Source organism: Scyliorhinus torazame, chromosome 21 (assembly GCF_047496885.1).
Source record: "Scyliorhinus torazame isolate Kashiwa2021f chromosome 21, sScyTor2.1, whole genome shotgun sequence".
Taxonomy (NCBI): Eukaryota; Metazoa; Chordata; class Chondrichthyes; order Carcharhiniformes; family Scyliorhinidae; genus Scyliorhinus; species Scyliorhinus torazame.
This window is the reverse complement of record NC_092727.1, coordinates 44899479-44922933: the sequence shown is the minus strand read 5'-3', so window position 1 is coordinate 44922933 and position 23455 is coordinate 44899479. Positions and strand designations below refer to the sequence as shown.

Sequence of the window (23455 nt, the reverse complement as noted above, 5' to 3'; positions counted from 1 at the left end):
AGCCACCCGGGAGTCACGACCCTGAGTTTGAAAGCGACTGATTTAACGGAAATGAAACAGACTCTCGTGTCGAGCGTGTTTAGCTGGGTGTTTTCTGACTCTGCTTCATTTTGGGGCCTCAGTGAGGAATGTCCCACCGAGGCCACACTCAGTCCCATTTCCTAGACTAACAAGCTCGGCTCGCCAGCGCAGGAAGGGATTGGGGCAGCATTTCTAAATGGCGCCCCAATCTCGAGACCCCCCATCACAGCCTCTGGACCAACCCAATGTCCCAATTCACCTATAAGGGGGCATTGTGCCCCCTGCATCCCATCTCATAAGGACAGGGCACGCCCAGGCCCAAGCCTCAGTGCAGGAAAAATGTCACCCAGGCACCGCCAGCCTGTTCAGTGTCACCTGGGCAGCCTGGCAAAGCCAAGGTGGCACCCACGCGGCACTGTCAGGGTGTCCAGGTGGCAGCATGGGTGCTAGGGTATCACCCTGCCCAGAGACTGACCACTCAGTGGTCCCTGATTGCCTGGGAGACACCCCAAGTGTCAGTACGCCTGGTCCACATGGATGGAGACCAGTGCTAACTGGCGTTCACTCGGGGTCTCTGAGGCACAGGGGTTAGAACGGTGCCTTGGGTAACTCCGGTGAGTGCACATTCAGGTGTGCCTTACTGCACACTTGAATGGGCGGGATCCAGATCGTGACATCTCGTGAGATCCCGTTAGATCTTGCGAGGCGCAACGAGCCGAGTAAATCTTGCGAATCGTCTCTCGTGGGATTTACCGGCCACGTCACGTCCCAAGGTAGGCACGGTTGCTAGATTTCAAACAATGTCTTTCCTGTGATAACATTCTAGACAACAAGATGAAGATTAGTTACTTAGGCCAGGGGGAAAATTGGACGAAACTCATTTCCTTGAGATGTTCCTATCTTCTGCATGTGATTTGCCACCCTTGCTCGTCAAGATACGGGATCTGCCATGATATTCAAAAAATAGTTTTCAGGATGTGGCAACATTTGAAAGGCTACATCCATTACCCTGACAAGTTGGCATTGGAACTTCTCTGTGAATATTTGCCGTACTTGTGTTGATGGTGCTCCCGTGATTGTGTCAGATATTGACCGAGTGATGATGAAGCGACAGAGGTATATGTCCAAGTCAGTATTGGACCGTCTCGAGGCCAACCCAGCTGGCATAAAGGCAAACGAGCTTGAAGTTTAGAAGTGGAGAAGAATCCAGCGTGACAGACCCAGGTTATTTGTATGGAGCCTAAAGATGTACTCCTGCTCCTCCTAATCCAGTAACTGAGAGCTTAGCTTTTTACTCCCCACCCCACGTTTGGATGCAGCTCTGTCCAGTTCTGCATAAAAAAAGGCCCATGCTTGAAATAGGCAGGTATTCCGGCTACTGAGCAGCAGGCCTTTCTGAAGATAATGTTGGTGGAATGGCAGCGGGAATGAGGCAGTGAGCATTTCCACAGAGCATGAGTGGAGGTGCCCAAGGCGGAGCGCAGTGGGTGACGGCCATGGCTGAGGGCCTCAGTAGACTGTCTAACTCGCTGGGGGACGTGACCCAATACCAGGCAGACCCTGATGAGGCGCTGCGGGATATATCCCAGTCAGAGATGGAATAGCCGAGGTCCTGCGGAGCATGTCCCAGTTGCAGGTGGGCATTGCCGAGGCACTGCAGAGCATGTCGCAATCACTGAAAAGCATCGCCCAAGGGCGTCAACACCATGGTACAGACATTTGGGAGCCACCAGGGCCGGCAGAGCCAGATGACACAGGAGCAGCTACCCCTCCATTCCAAGGTGAACCCCAGGGACCTGTGGACATCGACCGGGAGGAGGGGGCACTGGGTGCCAACCAAGACTCATCCTATGGAGTGGCAATGATGGCCACCAGCTCCCCCGGGTTCCACCCCTCTGAGGACACCGCACCTCACAGTGCGGCACGGCTGGGCATGTGCCGCCGGCTGGTGTGTGCCGGGCCCCCCAGTCCCAGAGCCCCCAGAGGACGCCCACCAGGGGCATCGAAGGCCACAGGACATGGTAAACAGCAGGCTGCCTCCTCCTCTGATGTACAACCTGGGAAAACACCTAGACTCAGTGGTAGAGCACAGAAGGCGAAGCACATTGAGGATCACTGAGAGGGAGGGGAGGTAGGGTGTAAGGAGGGTGAGACGGTGGTGGGGAGGGGGGGGCGACACCATCGGGAGAGTGGGGCACTGGTGGACACTTATTTGAAAGGCGTTAAAAAACTTTCACCACAACCACTTTCTTCTGCAATTCGGGCCGATCATCAAACCCTTGCCCCATCTCCCCTGACATGGTGATCCTGGATTCCCCCCCCCCACCCCCAGCACACGGCATGCAGGGGATGGGTGTGAATGAGCATGCAGCAGACAGCCAGGGGTCAGACTATGGCCTAGATGGAGGAGCACCAGCACTCAGCTCTCTGCAGGTTATCATCAAAACCTGCCCTCGATGGTGGCCCGCTGACAGTGCCGACACAGTCCCTACCCTGCATTGATGTAACACAGACTTTGGTAGGTGAGGGTGGGGGGGAGGGGGCCTGGTCAGTGTCAAAGTTTATATAGTTCGCCGCCTGGGCAAACAGGGCATCCGTGATCTGTCGGATACACTTGTGGGCTTTAGCTTGAGAGATGCCACACGAGTCCCCACTCAAGCCCTGGAATGATCCTGAGGTGTAAAAGTTCAGGGCTGCGGTAACAGGAGTGGATGTTCTCCTTCTCCACGTAGTGCCAAGTCTGCGAGGACATGGCACAGGTGCCGCACCATCTGCTTGTTGAGGTGGAGCCTCCTGTGGCACGCGCTGTCAATCATTTGCTTGTACACCTTGGGCCATCGTCGGCCTCCCTCTCTGGGTCTCACCCTGGCCTGACGGGCGGCCGGGTCCTCAGGGTGTGGGGTGGGGCCCTGCACACGGGCCGCCACCTCGAGCCTCTGTCAATGCCGCTGCTGCCTGGTGTCTGGCCGGCTGGCCGGCCAGCAGCACCACTGGGACAAGTTCCGCAGGGTCCAAAATATCGTCCATACCGTTCAATATCTGTAAGGAATTGGGAGAGGGTATGGGACTGACAAACAGCGGTGTCTTCCACCCCAGGATCCTCCATTACCCTATTGCTCCCCTTGTCCACATACCACACCCCCAACATGGCACTCCCTGCCCATGCACACCCGGCCACAGTGGGGGCCGCTGCTCACACCCTGCATCCTAGACACCCAAACATAATGTTACCTGGACTGGATGCACTCACCCATCCTCCGGCTGTGGACTGCGCTGGGGCCCATCCCCTAGATGTTTGGATGTTGGCTGCTGCGTCTGTGCTGTTGCCTCCCGCAGTGTTCAGGCACAGTGTCCAGGCTTCACGGTCTGAATGAGATGCTAGGCAATAAGCCCCACATGCTGTATGGCACGCCGACCCACAGGAATCCACTTGGGATGTGTGAGGTGCTCACTTAACTACGATGCCAACTAGGGGCAGCACAGTGGCACAGTGGGTTAGCCCTGATGCCTCACGGCGCCGAGGTCCCAGGTTCGATCCCGGCTCTGGGTCACTGTCCGTGTGGAGTTTGCACATTCTCCCCGTGTTTGCGTGGGTTTCGCCCCCACAACCCAACAATGTGCAGGCTAGGTGGATTGGCCATGCTAAATTACCCCTTAATTGGAAAAAAAAAATGAATTGGGTACTCTAAATATATTTTAAAAAACAAAAAAGCTACAATGCCAATTCCCTATCAGCAATAACCTTCAGCCACACGGCCAGAGGCCTCTGCGATCAGTGGGAGTTAGGTTTGCCTCCGGAACGGGTACACATGATCCAGGAGTTGGCATGGCAGACTTGTGCGCAGTTGCACCCCCCCCCCACCCCCCGCCTCCCCCAGCAGAGACCCCTCCACCCCCCCAACTCCAATATCCCCAACACCCATGGCGGCCCACCCCAACTGAGGCTGGACCTCCCCGATTGCCACCCCCACCCACTCCGAGCACAGGGGTAGCAAGTCCAGTGCCCCCGGGCGCTCTGCCTGTGAGCGAAGATGGCTACTCACCTCCTCGGGTCCCCCCAGGAGTCCATCTGCCAGGTGCACGTTTTGAAAAAGGCGTACTAATCAGCACCCGCATGACCATTTGCTGGGAAGACGGTTGGATCACGGGAGGCCGTTGGGTATGGGGTGGCTCCCGTTAATTGTATGGAAATCGGTCTTAAGTGGTGATTATTGGATTCTCGCCATGCTACGGCAGGATCCTGATTTCACCCACGGGAGCGGGCTGGTTGCATCGCTAACCGTTTGGTGCCCAACGCAGTTCTCATTTTTGGCCTCTTGCGCTATTTACCGGCCTTGTCGCACTCTTGCTCGAGCACATCGAGGCCACTGAATCGCGCTTAATGTAAAACCTGTACCCTTACTAGCCTTGAGTAGCTCAGAGGGTTTTTTTATTACACAGACCATCTGATAAAATTTTGTGGGTATCTATCTTGCTTCTTAAGTGCCTTAGTTTATTTTGTTAATTATTTCCACAACACGAATCCTCTAAGGCAAATGAAACAATGTATTGCATTAAACTATGTAATTTATTGAGTCTGCCAGTTGCATTCATGTACTCTGTTGCTAGAGGTTGTGCAATATGTTGGAAGGCTTCCTCACAAAGTACAGAAGGGAGTCAGATTCAAAGTTGCAGAGTTACGTTAATGCAGTGCATTGGGCTAAAGCTTTGTGATCTGGATGGAAATCCAGCCAGCACTGTTGGGACGTAAGTTGCCTCTATCGGCTGGATGTAGGTGACATATGTTGAGAAATCCTGATTCAGTTGCGAGTAGCGAACAGGCTACAGAACTGCTTCCATTTTGGCACCCTCCATCTCAGCAGCTGCAAGAATAGCTGGTGTGTGAAATGGGAATGTCACAGTTATTAAGCAGGGATTTCTTAATCTGAGCTAGGCCGAGGGTAATGTAAAGAAAAAAACTTGAGCACTTTTCCTGACACCAGCACGTCCAACAGTGGGACAGCCAATGGTGTACTTTGAAATGTAGTCACTCATGGAACGTAGACAAACACAGCACCCAATGTGCCTGCAGAAAGGGTTCATAACAGTAAGGAAATAAATGATAACTGAGCTATTTTTTGATATTTGGTTGAGGGTTAAACACTGGCCAGGACACAGGAAGTACTCCCCTGCTCTTCGAATAATGCCATTGGCTCTTTCACAAATGGCCAACTGGGAAGACAGGACTTCAGATTACTGTCTAATCTGAATGACGGCACCTCCAACAGTGCAGCACTCCCCCAGTACTGCACTGAAGTAGTAAGCTAGAACACATGCCCAATGTTGTGGCGTGGAGCCAAAATTAATGACCATTTAACAGAGAGGCGAGAATACTACCACTGAGCCAAGATTGACTCATAGAGCAAATGAAACATCACGTATTAAAGGCTGTGATATATTTGATTTAAGAATGTCAGCACAGGACAGGGATCCTTATGTACAGCAGCCATTGCATCCCACCTAAAAACGTCACTCAACAATGAGCTGACTCCACCTGCCGGCCTTGCAAGCCAGTAGACTGACTCTCAGCACAAGTTCCGCTGATGAGGAGCATCATTCAACAAGCGATGCCTCAGACGAATTGAAGATCTGATTGAGACAGGACATAGATCAAATCTCAACTGAAGACTTTCCATTTTATTTTCTCCATAATGGTTTTAGGAAGCAGACTGGAAGGTTCCCATTTGAACAAAGCACAGTCCCGTCACTTCTTGACTGACAGCATTCCTGTGACCGATACACCACTGGAATCTTCAGACAAGATGAAAGAGCCTTTGTGGAGAAGCCAAAAGGCACAACAAAAGACAAAATTGCTGAAAGGAATTGAGGCTGAAGCTAGCCCTTTGCACAAGGTAAGACTTGACAGGTCTGCGCAGGCCTTAGAGCCAAGAGCCATCTCACAAGCTGTTCTTTTCATTCCAGTGGCAGTCACATTAAGGGAGTATCAGGTGGATAAGGTGCAGGAGGGCTCAATGGATGTTAATACAGTGATTAGCTTTGTAATCTAAGACACATAATAGACCTCTAAAGGACTCCTAACATAGATATCTGTAAATCCTTACCCTCCAGCTGGAGAGAATTCACTGGAGAGAATGTTCATCACCCTTTGCAACAAATGATAATTTAACTCGTAGAATATTATATCTTGTAAAGCTATGTTTCAACACCTCATTAAGAGATACATTGCCTATCTGTCTTTGTTTCTTGAATTTGGGATCTGTGCATCTAAAGATTGATTTTCCATTTTGCAGCATCTTTCTGAGATGAGTAGAGAACTGCATGAATAGGAACACAATAATCAAAGCTCTACAGGTACAGTAACTGTGATACTGACCCAGACTTGTACACATGCAGGTAATGCTGTGCCGAACCAATTTGTACAGTTACAGATATTACTGTACTGAGCAAATCTGCGCAGATACAGGAATTATTGTTCCGAGCCGATCTGTACAGATACAGGAATCACTGTACTGAGCTAATCTGTACAGGTACAGGAATCACTGTACTGAGCCAATCTGTACAGATACAGGAATTACTGTGTACTGAGCCAATCTGTACAGGTACAGGAATCACTGTACTGAGCCAATCTGTACAGATACAGGAATTACTGTGTACTGAGCCAATCTGTACAGATACAGGAATTACTGCACAGAGCCAATCTAAACAGACACAGGAATTACTGTACTGAGCCAATCTGCACAGATACAGGAATTACTGTACTGAGCCAATCTGTACAGATACAGGAATTACTGCACAGAACCAATCTGCACAGATACAGGAATTACTGTACTGAGCCAATCTGTACAGATACAGGAATTACTGTACTGAGCCAATCTGCACAGATACAGGAATTACTGTACTGAGCCAATCTGTACAGATACAGGAATTACTGTACTGAGCCAATCTGCACAGATACAGGAATTACTGCACTGAACCAATCTAAACAGATACAGGAATTACTGTACTGAGCCAATCTGCACAGATACAGGAATTACAGCACTGATACAATCTAAACAGATACAGGAATTACTGTACTGAGCCAATCTAAACAGACACAGGAATTACTGCACTGAGCCAATCTGCACACATACAGGAATTACTGTACTGAGCCAATCTGCACAGATACAGGAATTACTGCACTGAGCCAATCTGTACAGATACAGGAATTACTGTACTGAGCCAATCTGTACAGATACAGGAATTACTGTACTGAGCCAATCTGTACAGATACAGGAATTACTATACTGAGCCAATCTGCACAGGTCCAGGAATTACTGCAGAGAACCAATCTAAACAGATACAGGAATTACTGTCCTGAGCCAATCTGTACAGATACAGGAAATACTGGATTGAGCCAATCTGTACAGATACAGGAATCACTGCACTGAGCCAATCTGCAATGAAACAGGAATTACTGAACTGAGCCAACCTGCAATGAAACAGGAATCACTGAACTGAGCCAATCTGTACAGATACAGGAAATATTGTACTGAGCCAATCTGTACAGATACAGGAATCACCGTACTGAGCCAATCTGTACAGGTACATGGAACACTAACTGAGCCAATCTGCATAGATACACAAATTATTCTTGCGAGCCAATCTGTACAGATACAGGAATCACTGTACTGAGCCAATCTGCACACATACTGGAATTATTGCACTGAGCCAATTTACACAGATACAGGAATTACTGCACTGAGCCAATCTGCACAGATACAGAAGTTACTGTACTGAGCCAATGCACTCAGATACAGCAATTACTGCCCTGAGACAATCTGCTCAGATACAGCAATTACTGTACTAAGCCAATGCACTCAGATACAGGAATTACTGTACTGAGCCAATCTGTACAGATACAGGAATTACTGTCCTGAGCCAATCTGTACAGATACAGGAATTACTGTCCTGAGCCAATCTGTACAGATACAGGAATTACTGAACTGAGTCAATCTTCACACATATAGGAATTACTTCACTGAGCCAATGCACTCAGATACAGGAATTACTGGACTGCGCCAATGCACTCAGATACAACGATTACAGCACTGAGCCAATGCACACAGATACAGGAATTGCAGATCTGAGCCAATCTGCACGCATACAGGATTTACTGCACTGACTCAATCTGTACAGATAGAGGAATTACTGTACTGAGCCAGTCTGTACAGATACAGGAATCACTAAACTGAGCCAATCTGTACAGATACAGGAAATATCGTACTGAGCCAATCTGTACAGGTACATGAAACACTAACTGAGCCAATCTGCATAGATACACAAATTATTCTTGCGAGCCATTCTGTACAGATACAGGAATCACTGTACTGAGCCAATCTGCACACATACAGGAATTACTGTACTGAGCCAATGCACTCAGATACAGGAATTACTGTACTGTGCCAATGCACTCACATACAGGAATTACAGTACTGAGCCAATCTGCACACATACAGAAAATACTGCACTGAACCAATGCACTCAGATACAGGAATTACTGTACTGCACCAATGCACTGAGATACAGGAATTACTGCACTGAGCCAATCTGCACACATACAGGAATTACTGCACTGAGCCAATTTACACAGATACAGGAATTACTGCACTGAGTCAATCTGTACAGATACAGGAATTACTGTACTGAGCCACTCTGCACACAAACAGGAAATATTGCACTGTGTCAATCTGTACAGATACAGGAATTACTGTACTGAGCCAATCTGTACAGGTACAGGAATTACTGCTCTGAGTCAATCTTCACACATATAGGAATTACTTCACTGAGCCAATGCACTCAGATACTGGAATTACTGCACTGCGCCAATGCACTCAGATACAACGATTACAGCACTGAGCCTATGCACACACATACAGGAATTGCAGTACTGAGCCAATCAGCACACATACAGGATTTACTGCACTGACTCAATCTGTACAGATACAGGAATTACAGTACTGAGCCAGTCTGTACAGATACAGGAATCACTGAACTGAGCCAATCTGTACAGATACAGGAAATATTGTACTGAGCCAATCTGTACAGATACAGGAATCACCGTACAGAGCCAATCTGTACAGGTACTGTCATGATATTCAAACACATACATCATGATAGACACACCAGCAGACAAATCAGAACCACGTAGGCACATATCTTTGTAAAAAGGGGGGATGTCATGATATTCAAACACACACATCATGATAGACACACCAACAGACAAATCAGAACACACAACACCACAACCAATCACAGACAAAGACAAGAAACATATAAAAGCACAAACACAACACCTGGTGGACAGTATTAGCTGGAGATGAGGACAAGGACAGACCTGCTACACGACACACTCAGGGAGACAGCACGTGCAGAGTATCCAGCCCGAACTGTATATAAGAGTTAAAAAAAAATAGAGTTGTACCACATACAACTGTGTTGGCTCATCTGTGCACCAGAGCACCCAACACCACATGGTACAGGAGTGGATCGATACCTGCCGGCATACCTCAGTGTACACAGACAACCAGCAGTGCCCAGGCAAAATGTTACAGCTCCCGGTTCCGCAGCCGCTCCAGTGCCACGGCGATCTCCGCGAAAACTGGCGGCGATTCCGGCAAGTGTTCGAATTATTCCTGGTGGCAGCTGAACTCCAAAACCTGGATGATAGCGAAAAAATTGAATTTCTCCTCACCATCGCCAGTGCAAGGGCAAGAGAAATATTCACACGGTTCAGGTTCTTCAGGAGGCAGCAAAGGTATGATTACCAGGCAGTCCTGGACAAATTCTCCAAGTACTGTGAAGAAAACGCAATCCAATCGGCAAGTAAAGGTAAGAAAAGCGGCAGTACTCACCTCGTGGCCGGGGTCCCGGAGCCTGAATTCCCAGAGGCTGAAATCCCGGGCCTGAGAAAGGGCTGGGTCGAGGTCGGTGGCCATCTTGCTATCACGCTAGCACAGTTGCGCGAGCAGTGCGCAGAACCGGAAGTTTCGTTTGCGCAGGCGCGAGATGCTGCGCATGCGCAGTCAAGAAAACGGCCATCGGTAAAGGAACAGTGATCTGAGCATGCGCAGTCACTTCCTACGTGCTACATACCGAGCGTCAGGATGTCAGAGGCCCCAGACCGCACCAATTTAAAGGGGAAACGTCCCAAATCCAATTTAAAAGGGAAACGTCCCAAATCAAAAAAACAAAAATCTGTTAAAGCTGTAAAACAACCTTCCCTCACCTGGAATGACAGCACATTGCCGCAAATTGACCCAGGAGATGAATTTGACCTCCGAAGAACCCTCCGACAAGCAGTTACCTACGCACAAGCCGATGATTCCGACCTCGAATACTTTGATGACGATCTTTACAGTGTTTCGGGACCTCGCGAGCCCAATGATAGCTCCGTGGTCCTATACGACTATGACTCGGACGAACCTTTCGTGTTGCACATTGGCGGCCCCCACATTGAATCCGACGCAGATGCGGATTCATTTTTCGGATTTGAAGATCTTCAACCCAGCAGATATGACGTCCCAACTTATCAGTGCAGGATGATGCTGCAGCCTGACATTAACAGACAGGGAGCGGTGCAAGCACACGGAGAGCGCCCTGCTGCCACACAGAGCGTGGTCCACGTCCCGCTCAGCATTCCCGACTCAATGAAAGAAGACATGCAAGACTCCAGAGTGCAGTCCTTGCATGAACAAGAAGTGACTCCAGAGTCACAAGCCTCCACAGCGATCTCGTGGACAGACTCCACAAAAGAAAAAACGCTTGACTCTGATGCGCAATCCTTGCAGGAACAAGACCATGAGGGTCTAGCAACCTCTCCTGACCAACCAGCGGCAGACGATGCAAGTCTGCCATGCTCACGTGAACAGCGCGAAGGCTATGACAGCCTACCACGCTCCACTGCACAGCAGCATGACCATGACGGTCTCTCATGCTACAATGAAGGGCACAGCGCTGATGACTGTTCAAGCCCAACTGAAGACAAGCCAAAGGAATCTCCTCTTCCAAGCCCGAAGGAAAAAGGTTCATGCGCTGACCTTCAGAATCATTGTAGCCGAACAGAGATTAATAATGCTGCACGGTCACAGAAGGATACTGAGGATTTGCTAAAGAAATTACCTGTATGTTTAACTTGCAAGGAGCAGACTGAGAATTGCCAGTGTTTTAGTACGAAAAAAAAAAATGGACAAGACATTGATCCTCAGTTAATGGAAATAACACAACCTGAATCATACCTACAGCAGGGACAAATTCTCCCTTCAACTCAACACCGCAGAGTCCCAACTTCGGAGACCAGCAGTTAGTCAGTAATGACTCTTCAAACCTTGAGGGGAACATTAATTGCATTGAACCTATACACACTCCACTGATCAATGAGCAGAACATTGGAGCAAGAATCCCGAGGACACCGACATCGAGTAGCCAGATAACGAATTAAAAACCCGCAGCAGTTTCAAGTGAACCAAGTGTGCTTTCCACTAATGGTGAAGATGCAGATAAGGTCGACCCGATTATCCATTGTACCACACTAACCCCAGTGATTAAGCAGTTATGAATGGGGAGTATAATGTGGGCAATTGAGAACAGTAAAAGAGAGACTGTGACCATGCCAGTCCCAGCAAAATCAGACCCAGAGACCATGAAGGCATGTACATTAGACAAAGATACATATGAGGGACCTGAGAAGAAAAGTGAAACGGAATGTTCTTTGGAAAATAGTACAATGTCGATAGAAACATTGGATCCTATATTCGAGACCATACATATGGGAGAATTTGGGGGTAATAAACAAGGTTCTGCAATGTCTGGGGGAAGATTTAAAATTCCAAAGAAGAAAAGCCCAAATGAAGGACAACGGCAAGACAATGACAGTCCACCGACATGGTGTGCGCCACCAGATGAAAACTCTGACAATTCACCCAACCCTAGTGAACAGCAAGCTGCTAATGAGGATCAATCCACGGGATGTGAGACGAGTGACGACAGCATCCCACTTCCCATGCAAAAGGTGCAAGGTGACAGACCTCACCTAGTGCGTACCGAGGCACTCGACGATCACGGTGGGACCACTGACGACGGCGGTGGCGGCGCACCGCTTCCACCCTCGATGGCTCGAGCCTCTCCACTGGTCGGTGCATTCCTGCATGTTCCGACTCCAGAAGTGCAGCTTCAGGGAATCTCGGCTGCCTCCAGTGAACCTGTTGGGACTCCGGACGGGGAGCATCGACGGAAGGCAGACCGGACTCCAGATGGGGAGCAGCCAAGCGCCGACTCTGATTCGCGCACTCCAGACCTTGCTCCGGACGGGCGGTGTCGCGGCCTCGGTGATGGCACGCTCAGGGTGACGGCGGATGCCACGGCGACAGGGAATGGATCGCGTGGCAGTCCCACTGGGTCGGCAGTGGCGACCAGCACCGGCGGTCCAAGACGGACACACCAATTCGCGCCATCGCCAGACGTTGATGCGAGCAACAATTCTCTCTCCAAGGCGACATGCTTCGACGTTTCTCTGCGGAGTCGCCCTTCCGGCACAGCATGTGGCCGGAACCAGCGTGCACGGTCTCGGCCAACTTCCACATCTGGCACAGTCATCGCCTTGCATCACATTAGTGATGGTGCTTCTTCGATGGCAACGACCCATCGGCTACAAGATGCCGTCCACCACAAACATAAAAAGAAAAAAGACTACACCTTGTTCCTGGCATGCAGGGCGGATGGATTGGTGCGTAGGCACAATCAGCGAGCTTTGCGCCGCCTTCCACGCTCGCAACTGAACCGTACGCACACGCCGGATCCTCCACTGGTTCCCAAGGATGACTTTGTGGAGATGCCACGGATCATGCCCCTTCCATCGCCACCTGTGACCAGGCCACAGCAGCTAAAATCCTCCCCATGCAGAAGCTAAGGCTGTTTCTGGGACCTTGCCACCTGTCAAATCCAGGGCAAACTTTATTGAAGCAGACAAGTATTTTCTCCCTTTTGAGTTGGCATGCCAGTCGAAAAGTCCCCACATAGTCAGCACATCATCTGACTGTTTACAGAAATTAATTGATAGAATTATAGAGACAATATGTGGTTGTTCTCAAGGACCACAAACCGACGAAGGTGTTCAGTTGCAGATAATTAAGGCCTTACTAACTACAGTAACATCTCAGCACATAGAAATACACGAAGGAACTGTGTTACAGGCTGTTAGAACGTGCTACAATATTCACCTGGCCAGCAAAAAAACTTAGTAAACCAAACCACAGCCAAGGCAACACTACCAAAGATGTTGAATGTTATATTTGCACGAATGAAAAACCAAGCACTGCACGAAGTACAACAAATGGAAAAATAGAGACTTCGGCAACAGCATCACCTCCAACAGTCCAATGCGAACCAGTGTGAACCCAAACCTCCACAGCTGAACCGGCTTGAGGACCAGCCTATTCTTGAGGCGGTCACCCATTAGACTGGACTTATAACGCTGTTCATACGTTCAAAAAGTCAAACACTTCTGTATTATAACCTGTTGTTGTTTATCGTTCCAGATATCATCTGACCGGACCACTGTTCAAGTTTTTTTTTCTCGCATTAATGTTTTGTTATGGTACAACCTTGTTAGTGTGACGCACCCGACATCGCCCCATGTAAATAGTTACGTCATATACACACGCTGTACACAACATACACACACACTCTTAGATGCACTCACGACACGATTATATTTATAACCACGTAGGCACATATCTTTGTAAAAAGGGCGGATGTCATGATATTCAAACACACACATCATGATAGACACACCAACAGACAAATCAGAACACACAACACCACAACCAATCACAGACAAAGACAGGAAACATATAAAAGCACAAACACAACACCTGGTGGACAGTATTAGCTGGAGACGAGGACAAGGACAGACCTGCTACACGACACACTCAGGGAGACAGCACATGCAGAGTATCCAGAACGAACTGTATATAAGAGTTAAAATAAAATAGAGTTGTACCACATACAACTGTGTTGGCTCATCTGTGCACCAGAGCACCCAACACCACTGGTACATGAAACACTAACTGAGCCAATCTGCATAGATACACAAATTATTCTTGTGAGCCAATCTGTACAGATACAGGAATCACTGTACTGAGCCAGTCTGCACAGATACAGGAATTATTGTTGACAGCAAATCTGTACAGATACAGGAATCACTGTACTAAGCCAATCTGCACACATACTGGAATTATTGCACTGAGCCAATGCACTCAGATACAGGAATTACTGTACTGTGCCAATGCACGCAGATACAGGAATTACAGTACTGAACCAATCTGCACACATACAGGAATTACTGCACTGAGCCAATCTGCACACATACTGGAATTATTGCACTGAGCCAATGCACTCAGATACAGGAATTACGGCATTGAGCTAATGCACTCAGATACAGGAATTACAGTACTGAGCAAATCTGCACACATACAGAAAATACTGCACTGAACCAATGCACTCAGTTACAGGAATTACTGTACTGCGCCAATGCACTGAGATACAGGAATGACTGAACTGAGCCAATCTGCACACATACAGAAAATACTGCACTGAACCAATGCACTCACATACAGGAATTACAGTACTGAGCCAATCTGCACACATACATACTGCTCTGAACCAATGCACTCAGATACAGGAATTACTGAACTGAGCCAATGCACTCAGATACAGGAATTACTGTACTGAGCCAATCTGCACACATGCAGGAATTACTGCACTGAGCCAATCTGCACAGATACATGAATTACTGAACTGAGCCAATGCACTCAGATACAGGAATTACTGTACTGAGCCAATCTGCACACATACAGGAATCACTATACTGAGCCAATCTGCACACATACATACTGCTCTGAACCAATGCACTCAGATACAGGAATTACTGAACTGAGCCAATGCACTCAGATACAGGAATTACTGTACTGAGCCAATCTGCACACATGCAGGAATTACTGCACTGAGCCAATCTGCACAGATACATGAATTACTGAACTGAGCCAATGCACTCAGATACAGGAATTACTGTACTGAGCCAATCGGCACACATGCAGGAATTACTGCATTGAGCCAATCTGCACACATGCAGGAATTACTGCACTGAGCCAATCTGCACAGATACAGGAATTACTGTACTGAGACAATGCACTTAGATACAGGAATTACTGTACTGAGACAATCTGCAAAGATACTGGAATTACTGTACTGAGCCATCTGTACAGATACAGGAATTACTGCACTGAGCCAATGCACTCAGATACAGGGATTACTTTACTGCGCCAATGCACTCAGATACAGGAATAACTGTACTGAGCCAATCTGCACACATGCAGGAATTACTCTGCTGAGCCAATGCACTCAGATATAGGAATTACTGTACTAAGCCAATCTGCACACATACAGGAATTACTGAACTGAGCCAATGCACTCAGATACAGGAATTACTGTACTGAGCCAATCTGCACACATGCAGGAATTACTGCACTGAGCCAATCTGCACAGATACATGAATTGCTGAACTGAGCCAATGCACTCAGATACAGGAATTACTGTACTGAGCCAATCGGCACACATGCAGGAATTACTGCACTGAGCCAATCTGCACACATGCAGGAATTACTGCACTGAGCCAATCTGCACAGATACAGGAATTACTGTACTGAGACAATGCACTTAGATACAGGAATTACTGTACTGAGACAATCTGCAAAGATACAGGAATTACTGTACTGAGCCATCTGTACAGATACAGGAATTACTGCTGCACTGAGCCAATGCACTCAGATACAGGGATTACTGTACTGCGCCAATGCACTCAGATACAGGAATTACTGCACTGAGCCAATCTGCACAGATACATGAATTACTGAACTGAGCCAATGCACTCAGATACAGGAATTACTGCACTGAGCCAATCGGCACACATGCAGGAATTACTGCACTGAGCCAATCTGCACACATGCAGGAATTACTGCACTGAGCCAATCTGCACAGATACAGGAATTACTGTACTGAGACAATGCACTTAGATACAGGAATTACTGTACTGAGACAAACTGCAAAGATACAGGAATTACTGTACTGAGACAATCTGTACAGATACAGGAATTACTGCTGCACTGAGCCAATGCACTCAGATACAGGGATTACTGTACTGCGCCAATGCACACAGATACAGGAATTACTGTACTGAGCCAATCTGCACACATGCAGGAATTACTCTGCTGAGCCAATGCACTCAGATATAGGAATTACTGTACTAAGCCAATCTGCACACATACAGGAATTACTGAACTGAGCCAATGCACTCAGATACAGGAATTACTGTACTGAGCCAATCTGCACACATGCAGGAATTACTGCACTGAGCCAATCTGCACAGATACAGGAATTACTGAACTGAGCCAATGCACTCAGATACAGGAATTACTGTACTGAGCCAATCGGCACACATGCAGGAATTACTGCACTGAGCCAATCTGCACACATACAGGAATTACTGTACTGAGACAATGCACTTAGATACAGGAATTACTGTACTGAGACAATCTGCAAAGATACAGGAATTACTGTACTGAGCCATCTGTACAGATACAGGAATTACTGCACTGAGCCAATCTGCACAAATGCAGGAATTACTGTACTGAGCCAATCTGCACAGACACAGGAATTACTGTACTGAGCCAATCTGTACAGATACAGGAATTACTTTACTGAGCCAATCTGTACAGATACAGGAATTACTGCACTGAGCCAATCTGCACAAATACAGGAATTACTGTACTGAGCCAATCTGTACAGATACAGGAATTACTGCACTGAGCCAATCTGCACAGATACAGGAATTACAGTACTGAGCCAATGCATTCAGATACAGGAATTACTGTACTGAGCCAATGCATTCAGACATAGGAATTACTGTACTGAGCCAATCTGCACACATACAGGAATTACTGCACTGAGCCAATGCACTCAGATACAGGAATTACTGCACTGAGCCAAGTGGCACAGATACAGGAATTACTATACTGAGCCCGTGCACTCAGAAACAGGAATTACTTTACTGAGCCAATCTGTACAGATAAAGGATTACTGTACTGAGCCAATCTGTACAGATACAGGAATTACTGTACTGAGCAAATTTGTACAGATACAGGAATTACTGCACTGAGACAATCTGTACAGATACAGGAATTACTGCACTGAGTAAATTTGTAAAGATACAGGAATTACTGTACTGAGCCAATCTGCACAGATACAGGAATTACTGTACTGAGCCAATCTGTGCAGATAAGGGAATCACTGCACTTTATCAATCTTCACACATACAGGAATTACTGCACTGAGCCATCTGTACAGATACAGGAATTACTGCACTGAGCCAATCAGCACAAATACAGCAATTACTGTAATGAGCCAATGCACACAGATACAGGAACTACTGTACTGAGCCAATCTGTACAGATACAGGAATTACTGTACTGAGCCAATTGGTACAGATACAGTAATTATTGCACTGAGCCAATGCTCTCAGTACAGTGATTACCGTACTGCGCCATTGCACTCAAATACAAGAATTACAGCACTGAGCCAATCTGCACATATACAGGAATTACTGCACTGAGGCAATGCACTCAGATACAGGAATTACTGCACTGAGCCAATGCACTCAGATACAGGGATTACTGTACTGCGTCAATGCACTCAGATACAGGAATTACTGTACTGAGCCAATCTGCACACATACAGGAATTACTGCACTGAGCCAATGCACTCAGATACAGGAATTACTGTACTGAGCCAATCTGCACACATGCAGGAATTACTGTACTGAGCCAATCTGCACAGATACAGGAATTACTCTACTGAGCCAATGTGCACAGATAGAATTTTCTGAAATGACCCAGTCCTGTAGAGATACAAATGTTGCTGTACCAAAGCAGGTAGTATATAAGCCCAGGGATTGTTGTACCGAGCTACTCCTGTGCACTTACAGAAATTGTAGAATTTACACAGCTCCACGTGAATGCTGAACACAATTCAGTGTTGGTGCAAGCTGCCGTTGATAATAATCCTGATACCGCAATGGTAACTGATCAGTTAATAAATACAGTACCTAGGCTGTATATGCTGTACTTACACCTGTACCGAAACAGAACCTGTAACATAAGAACATAAGAACTAGGAGCAGGAGTAGGCCATCTGGCCCCTTGAGCCTGCTCCACCATTCAATGAGATCATGGCTGATCTTTTGTGGACTCAGCTCCACTTTAGGCACGACTCTTGTTGCAAACCTTTTGGTGACTGGCTAAATGCCAGTAAGTCAATAATATTCCTCACCTTGGATGTGCGCTGTGGAATAATGACAATCTGTAGGGAGTAGAGAACTACATATAAACTGGCTTTGGCAGGAAGGTTTACCACAGATACATTCCTCCAGTAGGTTTAACAGACCCGACAATGTTTTTGAGGAACAAATCTTGGTGTGTGAGTCTTACACCACCTCATGGCTCAGATCCTCATACTACCTCTTACCTCACTGCGGTCTGCTCCAGCTCCTCTGCTCCGCCCTGCTACATGACCCCGTGACCCTGTTGAACCTCTGGAGGATGAACTTCCTGTTGTGGAACAATTACTTGACATTTGACCCCGTTGCAGGAAGGTGGGTTTACTGTAAGGTATCAAGTCATCTTCTGCAAGAGCAAGTAAAAAAAAATTGAGTTAATTCATCTGTGGAAAACTATCAATTAGTAAAGAGCTTTCACTTGTATGGCACCTTTCACATTCCAGAACACTTCACAGCCAATAAAGGAAGACAGCATTTCATGATCATAGTATCTGGCAAGGCAAAAGGCATGGGTTCAATTCCCATACCGGCTGAGGTTATTCATGAAGGCCCCACCTTCTCAACCTTGCCCCTCACCTGAGGTATGATGATCCTCAGGTTAAATCACCCCAATCAGCTCTCCCCCTTGTGGTAGTCTGTGTAGAGGTATTACGGTACCTCCCCTGCCCCGACATGACCGCAACTACCGTCATCAAGGCCCTCCATAGCACCTTTACGCTGTTCGGGTTCCCCGCTTACATACATAGTGATAGGGGGTCCTCCTTTATGAGCGACGAACTGCGTCAATTCCTGCTCAGCAAGGGCATTGCCTCGAGCAGGACGACCAGTTACAACCCCCGGGGTAATGGACAGGTAGAGAGAGAGAACGGAACGGTCTGGAAGGCTACTGGCCCTACGGTCCAGGAATCTCCCAGTCTCCCGCTGGCAGGAAGTCCTCCCGGATGCCCTCCACTCCATCCGGTCACTGCTTTGTACCACGACCAACCAAACACCTCACGAACGCCTCCTTGTCTTCGCCAGGAAGTCCTCCTCTGGGACCTCGCTCCCGACCTGGCTGGCAGCTCCCGGACCCAGCCTGCTCCGAAAACACGTGCGGGCGCACAAGTCGGACCCGTTGGTCGAGAGGGTCCATCTTCTCCACGCTAACCCCCAGTACGCCTACGTGGCGTACCCCGACGGCCGACAAGATATGGTCTCCCTACGAGACCTGGCACCCGCCGGATCCCCACGCACACCCCAGCCACGAGTCCCACCTGACAACCGCCCCCTTCCCAGGAGGATCGGTTCTTCCGCCGGCTCCGTCTAGACCCCTCCGCCCACAGACGCACCCCACAGACGCTCCCTTTCCAGGTCAATCGGCTTCCCCACCAGCGCTGTCTAGGGGTGTTGAAGCTGCCCACAGAGATCGAGGCCACGCTCCCGGAGTAAGATGCCTGAGCCTCCACCGGCGTCACCACCAAAGCTTCGACGATCACAGAGGACGACCAGGGCCATCGATCGACTGATTGCTTCATCTTAAAGTGTATATAGTTAATTGTGAAATTGTAAATAGTTACGACAATAAGACAAAACGCTGTACGGAGGTATTACGGTACCTCCATAACTATAACTTCTACCACGTTACCATATTGTAATACCAAGCCACCACTCCTGCCGGACTTTTTTTTAAACAGGGGGTGAATGTGGTAGTCTGTGTAGAGGTATTACGGTACCTAGTAATGCTGGGACACCATTGGTAGATATTGTATGTTTCCCATTGGTCAAGCTGTATGGTAGCTCCGCCCTGCAAGGTGGGGTATAAGAGCCCGTGCTGCCCCAGCAGCCTTCTTTCTGTACCTGAGCTGCTGAGGGAAACATCTAGCTTATTAAAGCCTTCAGTTGGACTACAACCTCACTTTAGTGGTCATTGATCGTGCATCACCCCTCAAAGGGAAAATTAGCCTATGGTCACCTGGAAGCATGGTGACTTTCACTTCACTTACCTGGCTTAACAATGCGGAGGTCCCCAACGTGGCAAGTGTGAAACTGAAGTTAAAAGCATTTGTTTGTGGGTTACTAACATGAGAAAGAATGACTATGAAACCTGATGGCTTGTTGTCGAAACAAAATAACTTCATGAATGTGCTTCAGAAAAGCAAAATGACATCCCCACATATTCAGGCCTACGTACAGTCCCAGTTGTCAATTATGTGCTTGGCTCTTGATACCCCAAAGGACACTGAGGGGCTAGCGCTTTGCCAATGTTACCCCCATCTCACAATCAAATAAATGCATTCACAGTCACTTTACTATACAGACAAAGGCAGCAACGCTTAATTAACTACTTAATTCATATTTGGTTGTGATGGTCGAAGGAGGACACCTAGGTTAGGATTTTTAGGATTGCCGGATTTCCTATCTCAAGAGTTGGTGGGGAACATATTGCAGTCATCTCATGCACAATGAGCACTAATTGGCTGCAGGTGGGATTTAGGAAGGCCAACCGTACCACGTTAGAGAGCTGCTGGCCAATCTGATTGGCCTGAAGTTGCCTAGTCCCTGCAGCGACAGAAGCTCCCATCAAACATGGCTGCACATTTGAAGTGTGGGATTGATGACTACAGTGAGAAGGTTGAATAGGTGTGGCTGCTTTATGAAAAAAGGCAAACTCACTTGATAAATAGCCTTTTTCCACCTGCTAAATAAATATAATTTGGAGATCCTTTATATAAATAAGAGATAAATACTATGTTACGTGTGATTTCTGTGATTTTGCTTAATTTCAATATTTGAAATTTGGATACTTATGGACTCTAGGCATCCATTCACCAAGGTTTTGCCCCACACAGTGGGCTACCTAATATAATTTCCACCCATAGTCATCCATTGAGACTAATGCAAATGTGTCGGGAAGTTTCTGGATATTATGGGCTCCTTGATTATTTGTTAGGAATCCCGCTAATGTTCCATGTGAGGGTATCCCAAATCCCAGAAAAAATCTTGGAACACCGGTTCTTAACTACTTATTTTTGCAATTTGGAAAAAGTGTCTGAAACCCAGTGAGGAAAGGGGTCAGCCCTGTTGTAAATTATTCAGATAACAAACTTCAATAAAGGACAATGAGAAAGGCAACAATAAAGAACAACAGTTGCAATTAACTACAATAATGGTTACCCAGACCGTATACTTACATGAACTCTCCCAATCCACATCTATCTCTTTGCCTAAACTCTGAGAATACGCCTTCCCCAAAACTACATCCCATAGGTTTTAACACTATGAGTCAAATTCAGTAAATAATTACCACACAGGATCTGTAGCTTTATTTTGGGGGAACCATTCAGTAGAACATCTGGAGGTCTAACACAGGCAGCCTTCTGCTTTTTCTTTTTGAACAACAGCTTGATTCTTCTCAGAGAGCTCTGCTTTGCAACTAGGTGTGGTACAGGTCTAGGTCCGTGGACTGCTGGGGCATCATTCTCCGGCCCCCCGCCGGGTCGGAGAATGGCCGTTGGCCGCCGTGAATCCCGCCCCCGCCGAAGTCTCCGGTACCGGAGATTGGGCGGGGGCGGGAATCGGGCCATGCCGGTTGGCGGGACCCCCCGTTCAATTCTCCGGCCCTGATGGGCCGAAGTCCCGCCCAGAAATTGCCTGTCCCGCCGGCGTAAATCAAACCTGGTATTTACCGGCGGGACCAGGCGGCGTGGGCGGGCTCCGGCGTCCTGGGGGGGCCGCGGGCCGATCTGGCCCTGGGGGGTGCCCCTACGGTGGCCTGGCCCGCGATCGGGGCCCACCGATCCGCGGGCGGGCCTGTGCCGTGGGGGCACTCTTTCCCTTCCGCCTTCGCCACGGCCTCCACCATGGCGGAGGCGGAAGAGACTCTCCCCACTGCGCATGCGCGGGAAACTGACAACGGCCGCTGACGCTCCCGCGCATGCGCCAGGAAACTGTCAGCGGCCGCTGTCACTTCCGCGCATGCGCCGCATTTCCGCGCCAGCTGGCGGGGCAACAAACGCCATTTCCGCCAGCTGGCGGGGTGGAAATCCCTCCGGCGTCGGCCTAGCCCCTCAATGTTGGGGCTAGGCCGCCAAAGATGCGGAGCATTCCGCACCTTTGGGCCGGCGCGATGCCCGTCTGATTGGCGCTGTGTTTGGCGCCAGTCGGCGGACATCGCGCCGTTGGGGGAGAATTTCGCCCCTGGTCTCCACTTTGCTCAACAAAGTATCTTTTTTCACCTGGCTACTAGGCTAATTTGCTTTGCACAAGTCCTCAGTGCAGCTAAATCCCTATCTGTTTCTTTTTTAATCCAATTCTTTACTTTTCATTTCATTCCAACTTCCCAAAACATTCAACAGCGAGTTTATTGGGGCAACACCAGAACAGATGCTGCAGGAGGGGAGGAAAAACATGGCTATCTCATTTGGTGCTTAAAGATCCCAGCCACAAAATCGACTGGTGCAAAGGAGGAGTATTCCTTTGCCACCTTGTGTCACGGTGATGACAGTTTTACTGTTTTGCATTAGCAGAAGTAAGTTGGGTTGTCAATAATGCCATCATGACATTTGACAGGGAATGAAATAGTGGAACTCACACTGGGAGTTGAAAAAACTAAAGCACCCGATGAACATCTTTACTGATGTTAATCCAGCTCGTCACATTGTCAGGAACAGTAACACTTCCCAGCACCATGTGTCACTGTCTGTATCTCTACTGATGGCAATTTAGCCTCTTCACACTGCCAGCGCAGTCATTCTTCTCAATCAGCACCCTTCATTGTTGGCTGCAGCTCTCCTGATGTCACTCCAGGTCCCTCACACTCAAACGCTCAGTCACTCCACACAGCCCGTACCCTGCGTTACTTACCGACATACCAGCTCACCAACAATGTTGAGCTCGGTAACTGCCAGCCAGCACTGTGTTACTGGCAACATCCCCACTGATATTAATAAGACCTCCCACATCATCAGTTTCGGAAACTTTTACTATTATGTCACCGTGAACACTTATTACTTTAAAAACTTTTCCATTTAA

At 48.1% G+C, this 23455-nt stretch overlaps 1 protein-coding gene across 4 annotated transcripts in view; it reads right to left on the bottom strand.

Moving 5' to 3' along the window:
* robo3 (roundabout, axon guidance receptor, homolog 3 (Drosophila)) overlaps window positions 1-23455 on the bottom strand; it is a 709023-nt gene that overhangs the window by 7261 nt on the left and 678307 nt on the right. For all 4 annotated transcript variants that reach the window (XM_072486721.1, XM_072486718.1, XM_072486719.1 and 1 more), the window contains one exon: window positions 18634-18791. In XM_072486721.1, coding sequence (XP_072342822.1) covers window positions 18634-18791 — 158 coding nt within the window. The remainder of the gene's footprint in view (window positions 1-18633; window positions 18792-23455) is intronic.